General features: G+C 43.6%; 1 protein-coding gene across 2 annotated transcripts in view; it reads right to left on the bottom strand.

Moving 5' to 3' along the window:
• The window catches only part of galnt13 (UDP-N-acetyl-alpha-D-galactosamine:polypeptide N-acetylgalactosaminyltransferase 13), a 90,840-nt gene that overhangs the window by 40,836 nt on the left and 40,004 nt on the right, over positions 1-10,000 (bottom strand). For both annotated transcript variants that reach the window (XM_063213558.1, XM_063213557.1), the window contains exons 7-8: positions 5,030-5,147; positions 658-838 (exon numbers count right to left, since the gene is read on the bottom strand). In XM_063213558.1, coding sequence (XP_063069628.1) covers positions 658-838; positions 5,030-5,147 — 299 coding nt within the window. The remainder of the gene's footprint in view (positions 1-657; positions 839-5,029; positions 5,148-10,000) is intronic.

Genomic DNA, 10,000 nt, shown 5'->3' with positions numbered 1-10,000 from the left:
AGAGGGGCAAAGAAAGAGAGAGAAGGCAGGATGGATGGTGGACCGAGAGAAAGAGAAAGAGAGAGAAGGCAGGATGGATAGCGGACCAAGAGAAAGAGAGAGAGAGAGAGAGAGAGAGAGAGAGAGACAGAGAGAGAGAGAGGGGAGGGGGAATAGAAACATAGGAAGAAAGAGAATGTTTGAGAGACGTAGGGTAGCGGAGATGAAGAGAAAATAAGAGAAAAGGTAAGAGGAAAAGTCAGATAAAGAAAGGGCAAACCTAAAAAGTGAGATGAGGAGGAGGAGGAGGAGGAGGAGGAGGAGGAGGAGGAGGAGGAGGAGGAGGAAGAGGATGAGGAGGAAGAATAAAGGTAAAGGTAGAGCGAAAAAGTGAGCACAGGTATTTACAGCACAGGGACAGGCATCAGAAGAGATAGAGAGATGGGAAGAAGAGGAATAAAGAAAAGAGAAAGGTGAGGCTAGAGAGACATAAAAGAGAGAATAAAAGGCAGAAACAGAAGAATGAAAGAGAAAGGAAAATAAACAAGTACAGTGGAGGCAGAGCGGGAAAAATAGAAAGGTGAGGATAAAAGAGAGGATAAAAGGCAGAAACTGAAGAACGAGAGAGAAAGGAAAATAGGTAAAGTAGAGGCAGAGTGGGAAAAATAGCCAGGGCACCTGGAGATATGATGTAGAAGAAGTCCTTGAACTCGTCCATCCAGACCTCGGCCAGGCGGCGGTTGTTCTTGTTGATGACCTGGCCAGTGCCCCCGGGGAAGGTGTACGGGGTGGCCTTGCGGAACACATGGCCCACGTGGGAACAGGTGACGATCTCCAGAGAGCCACCACACTGCCAGATCTGAAATACACACACACATACACACACATACGCACACACACGCGCACACAAACATTTTAATTTACACACATAACTTTACACGTGCACCCACATTGGAACAGGTGACAATCTCCAGAGAGCCAGCACACTGCCAGATCTGAAATACACACACACACGCACACACAAGCACAAAAGCACACGTTCGCACGCACGCACACACATTTTACTTTACATACATAGCTTTACACGTGCACCCACGTGGGAACAGGTGAAATCTCCAGAGAGCCACTATACTGCAAGATCTGAAATACACACAAGCACACAGGCACACACACACACACAGGAACACACATACAGGCACACACATACAGACACACACACACAAACTCACACACACACACACACACACACACACACACACACACACACACACACACACACACACACAAGCACACACACACACACACGCACACACACACACACACACACACACACACACACACACACACACACACACACACACACACACACACACACACACACACACACACACAGCGCATGCATACATATTCATATACACACATCCCTTTACAGAATACGCACAGTGCACAGCGCACCTGCACGCATGCCCACACCCACGCCCACACATTACAGTTTTTCTCAATTGCTTTAACACAATTTTTGAAACTGACTCACACAAAGTCGTCATGACCACTATTTCAGCAAAGCAAAAGACACATGTTCACATGTGTTAACGCATTCTCATTGACTTGACACATTTTCCATTCATATAACGATTTTTTTTCTGAACAGTTAACGCATGTGCCATTTAAGTAGTATACATTTCATTGTTTAAACTCTGATAGCCATACAGACAAAATCTTTTCAAGACTTTTAGAAATTACCCCAGTTGTATGAACGCACCGGAGCACCTATTTGACATTCCCTCTCAAAAATCTTAATTTAGCAATCAGTCTATATACGCAGTGTCTTACTTGTTTGTTCCCTGCATGAAGTTATTTTAGTCATTTTAGTACATTCTTGTACTGCAACAACATACCTGTAGGCTATATTTTACTTTACACATATTTTCTGTAATACAATTATCAGACAATTTTTTTGGAAAAAAACCAAAACATAACTAAACAACAATTACATCAAAGCATCCTGGTCCTCAATCAAATTCTTTGCAAGAAAGCATTATGAACACTGCCTAGTCTACTGTCAATTTTTCGTAAGAAAAGACACACACACACACACAACACAATTTTTGTGCAAATCATTACTGTATTTACTGGGCCTGCTACCTCTCAGTCACTAGATCCTGATCAAGTAGAGTCACCGGTAAATGAAAGAAAAATGTTACTGACATGAAACTTATGTAATTGACAACAGTGTTACAGTTTTTCTTGATCACTTTAACACAATTTTTTAAACTGACTCACACAAAGTCGTCATGATCACTATTTCAGCAAAGCAAAAGACACGTTGTGCATATGTGTTAACACATTCTTGTTGACTTGACATATTTCCCATTCATATAACACAGTTTTTGCTAAACAGTTAACGCATGAGCCCTTTAAGTAGTGCACATTTCATTGTTTAAGCTCTGATAACCATACAGAAAAATCTACTCCTGACTTTTAGGAACTACCGTCAGTTGTGTGAACACAACAGAGCACCTATTTGACACTCCTTCTCAAAAATCTTAATTTAGCAATCAGTCTTTATACACAGTGTCTTCTTGTTTGTTCTTGGCATGGATTTCTTTTGCAAATTTACTGTAAGTTCATTCTCATACTGCAACATCATATTTTACTTTACACATATTTTCTGTAATACCGTTATCAGCCATTAGTACATTTTTATTACAGTAAAAAAAAGGTAAACAAACAAACAAACAAAAACTACATAAAAGCATTTTCAATCCAATTCTTTGCAATAAGACATTATTGTTACACGGACCCACTACCTAGCCTACTGACAATTTTACATAAGAAAAGACACACAACTCAAATCTTTATGCAAAGCATTTACTGGGCCTGCTATCTCCCAGTCAGTAGATCCTGATCAAGCAGAGTCAGTGGCTAAGTAAAAGAAACAACAATGGAACAGGCTTGAAAGTTATGTAATTGACAACAGTGTTAAGTAAAGGCAAATTGTGTCAACATGATAGCCGTATTCTGGATTTTTACGACCATTGTGTAATGACTGACTGGGAGTGTTCATACACTGCTATGCAGTGTGTATTGGACTGAAGACAGAGTTTGCTTTTATTGCATATGTTAAATATTTTGGAAACATAATAGCCTTTTGCAAACAAAGATGTTCTGTTTGGAGAATCGGTTTAACTGGTTAGCCCGTTGCATGAACTGGTATGAAAATGTGCTTTTTGGAGTGACAACCGTGTCAAAGCAATCAAGAAAAACTGTAAGCCTGGGAAAATTGTCTCAAAATGAGAACAATATTTTGTATTTCCCTGTCCATTGTGTAATGACTGACTGGTAGTGTTCATACACTGCTATGTAGTGTGCATTGAGTTGAAGACAAAGTTTGCTTTCATTACATATGTTGAATATTTTGGAAGCGTAAGAGCTTTTTGCACAAAAGATGTTGTGTTTGGGAAATTGGTTTCTCTGGTTAGCCCGGTGCGTTACCTGTTATGAAAATGTGCTTTTTGGAGTGATAACTGTGTTAAAGCGATCGAGAAAAACTGTAATATACACACATAGCTTTACAGAACACATGCAACAATGTGGGAACAGGTGGCAATCTTCAGCAAGCCGCCACACAGCGAGATCTCTGGGGAACAGAAACAAAGACAATACAGAAAATGACCCCAGGCTGGAACCACAAGGGTACCTGCCCTGGTCTGCGTCAGCGGTGGCACAACCACCCCAGGTTAGCCCTTTCTATGGGCAGCAATGGCCTACCTTGTTACATTGCATCACAATACATTACACTACACTTAGCTGTAAGCTTTCATCCACAGTGACTTACAGTTATTACGTGCTACTGGTTACAATACACACCCTTGAGCAAAGTAAGAATAGGCGGCTTGATCAAGGATTCTTCAGGCGTGGATAACTGTGTAGGCCAGGAGACACATTCATCCAACTGGTAAGCAAGTAAAGACTCTCCTCTTTCGTGACTATCTACTAGACTAATGTCTGAGCTGCCCTAGCCCCAGGCCAGACTCTTGACATGATGTGTATGTGTGTGCATGTGTGTACTCTACTCTACTGCTGCTACTACTACTACTACTACAAGAATACCTTTCTTTACATCTGCACTTGTTGTTCTGTATTCCTGTGCACTTTGTGTCTGCTAGTGATGTTGGCTATGATTATGTCCTCGTTTGAAAGTTGCTTTGGTTTTAAAGCATCTGCCAAATGCAATGTGATGTAATGTAATGCAATGTAATGTAATGTAAGGGTGCGGTTTGTATCTGGACACCAAACCCCAAAGACCTTCTCCCTAACCATTATGCCACAGCCATGGGCAGAAAAAATGGGCAAGGGTGTGGGCGGTTGAGGATGGGGGGAGTCAACTGGGGGTCATGGTAAAGTGCTTCAGGTGGTGAGGAGTGTCTCCATGATTGTAAGGTAAAAAGGTGCCAGAGGTGAACATAGAATTGCTTTTAACAACTTGCTTTCAACTCCCTCACCTACCGGGGACAATCCAATCCACTGACACGGGGCTGAGCTAGTACTGAACTCCCCCCGACCCTCCTGCAGGCGTTTTGCAGTAAGCAATCTGAAGAGGGAGGACTAGCCCTGAACTCGGTAGCCATTATCACATGTGTGACACAATCGCCCCCTGAGGTAGGTTGGCTGGCTGGCTGGCTGGCTGGCTTGGTTGGTTTAGTTGTAGCTTTGGCAGGTAGAGATGTATTAAGTAGAATTAAATATAAATTCATGACATTACATAGTTGTGACAGTAGTTAATCCATTGTACCTAATGAGGCTTTTTAACTTTTCTTTTTCTCCTACCGGTACTTCTACTTTATGCACCTGTAATGGACTGCAGTAAAGTTAGTTTTATATTGGACAGTCATTTGACATTCAAAATCTAAATTTCATAGCTCTGAAAAATAAGCCTCATGTACGACAAGACTTATTTTTCAGATCTATCAAATTTTGATTTTGAATGTCAAATGAATGCCCAATGCAGTCTCTGGTGGCTGGTTGGCTGGCTGGCTGGCTGGCTTACCCTGAAGGACAGCTCCAGGTTCTCCCCTCCCCAGATGTCCATGCCCGGGTCATACGTGCCGATCTCCTCAAAGTAGGTGCGGTCGATGGAGAACAGGCCACCAGCCATCGTAGGTGTTCTGCAGGAGAAGAGTCAGTAATGCAATGAGCTGGAGAGAATAGCTTGTGAGGAAAATGATTGAGACAAATAATGAAACCCACAGAGAGAGAGCACAAGGGGAATCACAGTGTGTGTGTGTGTGTGTGTGTGTGTGTGTGTGTGTGTGTGTGTGTGTGTGTGTGTGTGTGTGTGTGTGTGTGTGTGTGTGTGTGTGTGTGTGTGTGTGTGTGTGTGTGTGTGTGTGTGTGCGTGTGCGTGTGTGTGTGTGGGTGTGGAGAGGTGGGGGGTGAGTATGCACCTATTAGGCCAATGGCTGTTCTTATGTATGTGTATATGTACTGTATTTTAATTTTGTTTTACCTGTCCAGGAACTGCAGATGGAAATTAGCTATATAGCTATAATCTGGCACAAGCCATCTTTTTTATCTCCGTAAACAAAGTATTTTATGCATAGTCGCTGCTGAACTAAACCAAATAAACTAAACTAAACTAAACTAAACTAAACAGTAAGAAACATTGTATTAGATTCAGAAATAGAGTGGGAGGCATTTCAGATGTTCAAAGAAATATAAATGCATCAGGAAAAAGAGGGGGGGGGGGGGTTGCGTCAATAAGCCACCAGCCATTCTAGGTGTTCTGTGAGAGAAATTAAATAAGTGCATGAAAAGGAGAGGTTATTGAGCTAAAAGGGATTGAGAGAAAGGCAGAAAGGCATGGAGAGAGCAAAAAGAGAAGACAAGACAAGACAAGAAGAAGAGACATAAAGACAGCAACGAAGATGGCAAGTGAAATATAGGGTGCAGAATGAAAATGTAAATAAATAAATAAATAAATAAAGGAAGTGAAAGGGGATCCAAAGATTGTGCTATGTGTCACATCTCACATTACTGCCCCCTTTTTCGTACTTCAAAGTTGTGACAGGGTCGGGCAAGTGAGCCTTTAATGGATTTCAAAAGTAATTAAATCCTGTGTGCATTTGTCAGCCGCTGGAGACCTGACAAGCACCCCCCCCCCCTCTCTTTTTTCTTTTCTTTTGTACGACGACGGGCTCCGCTCAGCTCACTCTATCTGAAGATAGACTCATAATCTCTAAAGGCCGTTTCTCCGCCCTGCTCTTGACGGACAGCAAATGCTAATTTTCTGGCCGCTCGGTGATCAATCACGCCCGTGTGACTTTGCTAGCTCGTCCTGTCCCCGCGGAAAAAACAGAGCCTTCTGCTGATGCGGCAGGACTGACGACGACGCACCCAACACCAGGCCAGATGACTTTTTTTCCCCCTCTCCATCGGTCGCCTCACATTTGCTAAGCCATTTTTATCCTCTGTGTTGTAATTTCGAATTTATTTTTTTTTGCCATTGGTGCTAAGAGAGAGCCACGCGAAAGCCATTGGCTTCATGAAAGACCTATCGTTTCTCTCTAGAATGGAGCTTTTCTACATTTTCTCTCCGTGGCCATTACCGTAGAAAGAAATCTGATTTGCGGAGCCTGCTGAGTGATCGGGTGCTTCAGGTGCTGAGCACAATGACGGTGGAGAGAAAGAGTTAGCCAGCCAGTCAAGCAAGCAAGCAAGCAGGCAGGCAGGCAGGCAGGCAAGCAGGCCAGGGTTGTCAGGGCCAAGTGGGCTGCTCTCTACTCTCCTCTCCTCTCCTCTCCTCTCCACTTGCCACATCCAATGAATGAGAGTAATGATGGCGAGACAAATGGCACCCCTGTTGGTTTTGTTCGCTCCGCCGCTGCCGCGCTACCAGTGGCATCAGCATGGGCTTTGTTTAACGGCGCGAACGGACGCGAGTGGACATAAAAGGTCTTGTGCACACGGGCGTGGGCGCACACACTCACACACACACACACACACACACACACACACACACACACACACACACACACACACACACACACATAGAACACAGTACGCAAAGACTATTTTCGAACCTCTTTACGGCATCCTTTGTAAGTAGAGAGAAATTACCTCTGCTAATCAAGCGCCACAGAGCTGGCCGTTGATAAAAGAATTAGCATGTCGCTAAGCTAGTGAAAGTCAATGGATCTGTGTAGCATGCTACAATGCTAAACGGATCCATTGACGTTCACTAGCTTAGCGACATATTCCCTCTTTTAACTTGTCAAGACAACGCTTAACATGAAAAATAAGACACTTTACCACCTTTATAAACCCCAGCCAACGATTTTAACTGTATTAAGCCCCAAAAAAGTGGCATACCCCTTTAAAAAGAGGGATGTGTAATGTATAGGATGCGCAATCATATGGTGCTCAAATGTAATTTACCGCCTAGCAGATTCTCTTGTTTCGATTCTCTTGTTTTGTGCATTATTATCTGCACAGGCAGAAAATTGCTCTGCATTTTACTAAGGTATTAAATAGCGTTTTAAAAGTGCTATGTCATAACTGCAGCTATCTCCAAAGTATGCACACACCACCGTTTCCAAAAGTTAAGAAACCAGCTTCACTGTCTAAACACAGACCTGACCTTTCGGATTACATATTAGTTCCGTAACAGGCATTAAGAGATGAATGCTATGAGCTCTCTTTTTACTTTCCCCAGTAGAGCTGAATACACCAGGGCGCAGTACAAGAGCACGGATATGGAACCATACTCCCTATGAAATAAAACCGCAGACGCCGCCACTACGATGTTCCATTTTTGCGGGCACCAAAAAAAAAAGAAAAAAGAAAAAGCCACATTTACTGGGAGCAGCAGATGAGATCTTCTCTCCCCTGGTTCAGTGAATCTTAATTAATCTGAGGTTGGGATGGGATGAGCCTGAGCATGCTTGAAAAGCGTGTGCGCCCGCCTCCGCCCGCCTCTCGGCAGCGCTTCGACACGGGTGCGCGGGCATAGGTAAATCATTCCAATCTAATCTCCCTTCCCCATCACGCCTCCCTCTTGTTTATTTTTTTATTTGTTTGTTCGTTTGTTTGCTGCTTTATTTATTTATTTATATGCGTTGTATTTTTTCTGGCTGCTTCACCTTCCCACAGAACATGTCTCTTCCCCCGGGTGTACCACAAAACGCATCTGTTAAGCCGCTGTAGTGTTCTCTCTGAAAACAAACAATGAGGCAGCACAGTGGTGTGGTATGGTGTGGGGCAGACGTCCGAGTTCATTAGATGGAAAATTACACGGCTCTCTGGGATTGGGAGTCATGACGGTACCGCTGTTGGGGGTGGAGAGGAAGGTGTAGTGGTAGTAGTAGAGAGGTGAGGATAACAACGCTCTGGTGGAGGGGGTGAGTGTGGTAGAGGGGGGAGGATAACAACGCTCTGGAGGAATCTGATCAAACTTTCCACCTCCAGCCGAGAGTCTATTTTTGGGACGCAGCATGAGTAAGCTCTCTCTCTCTCTCTCTTTCTCTCTCTCTCTCTCTCTCTCTCTTTCTCTCTCTCTCTCTCTCTCTCTCTCTCTCTCTCTCTCTCTCTCTCTCTTTTTCTCTCTCTCTGTCTCTCTCTCTTGTTCTCTAACTCTCTCTCTCTCTCTCTCTCTCTCTCTCTCTCTCTCTCTCTCTCTCTCTCTCTCTCTCTCTCTCTCTCTCTCTCTCTCTCCTGCTCGCTGGTGTGTTAAGCGTCCTTCAGAGAGCCTTTTGCTGGATCAGACGGAGGTGATCCAATGACGCTCTTTGGCTCCATCCTCGCCGGCTACGCCTTGAGCTGTGGAGATCCTGTCTGTCTGCAGAAACCCCACCCGCAACCCTGAATGAATCTCAGTCTGAAACGGAGAATTTGCACCTCAAATAACCCCCAATGGCGAAACTCGGATTGTGGAGTAAAGCCAGGCTCAAACTTTACGACTATCGGCCCGATTCTTGTCTGACAACTCCCCTTGCAACAATTGGTGGAGGCTTACCCTGCAGGACTATCGCAAGCGATTGTCGGGCAACATTTACTCATCGTGACCGACGTTCTAAGATAGAATTTTGCCGGTTCAAAGATTCGCCTATCACAAATCATAGATATCCAACACTGTTTGATATTTATACCTAGAAATAGAATGTCGGGTTTTGTCATGGGTGTTTACGATCAGGCATAAGATTGACAATTGCGATTCTCTTTATGTGTACGGTGCAACCCGACGTCAAAATCGTCATGTAGCTTGAGCCTGGCTTTATAAAGCGCGTACAGCCGCACAAACACACTCAAAGAGATCACAGTTAAACATGCTGATTCACCAAGAAAATGTTATCAGTGAAAAACACTTTGCATCAGTGACTCATCTCTATTATAGCTTTTTACAACTATTTACTTTTTACCATCTTTTCCTCAAAATTAGTCAAACAAGACAGCGTTACCAATTGTAGTCATTTTTAAGAAATGTGCCTTGTTCAGCCATTACACACACTTCTTGGCAGAGGTGCAGTATCCTGTGTTGAACTTGAGTACTACTGCAGAGTTTGGACTCTGTTCAAATATTTCTGTAGCGCAACATAAGCCACTGAACTGAAAAGGACACACATCTCCCTTTTAGAATAGCAAAAGATTTTACCGTCTAAGCTGTTTCTTTGGAGCCTAGCCACGGTAGAACCCACATCAAATCGCATAAAAAGTTGAAGAAGGGCCTAGGAACACATCATAGGCAGGGGCAGCCAAAGAATTTGTTTTTTCAAATCCCTCCGCATGCAACAAGTTAGTGCTACAACCAATCAGTGCAACAAATTAGATGACCTGTGATGTAATTCATGGTGACTCGCCTGCCAGTCCGAGAAGCATTAATAAAAAAAAAAATATGGATGCAGTCTGATCGCTCTCTCTCTCTCTCTCTCTCTCTCTCTCTCTCTCTCTCTCTCTCTCTCTCTCTCTCTCTCTCTCTCTCCAAAATACCTAGGTATGGATTCTACACATTTGCATCGCTGGAGGT

The sequence above is a fragment of the Engraulis encrasicolus genome, chromosome 13 (assembly GCF_034702125.1).
Source record: "Engraulis encrasicolus isolate BLACKSEA-1 chromosome 13, IST_EnEncr_1.0, whole genome shotgun sequence".
In the NCBI taxonomy this organism is placed as follows: domain Eukaryota; kingdom Metazoa; phylum Chordata; class Actinopteri; order Clupeiformes; family Engraulidae; genus Engraulis; species Engraulis encrasicolus.
This window is presented reverse-complemented; position numbering and strand designations above follow the sequence as displayed.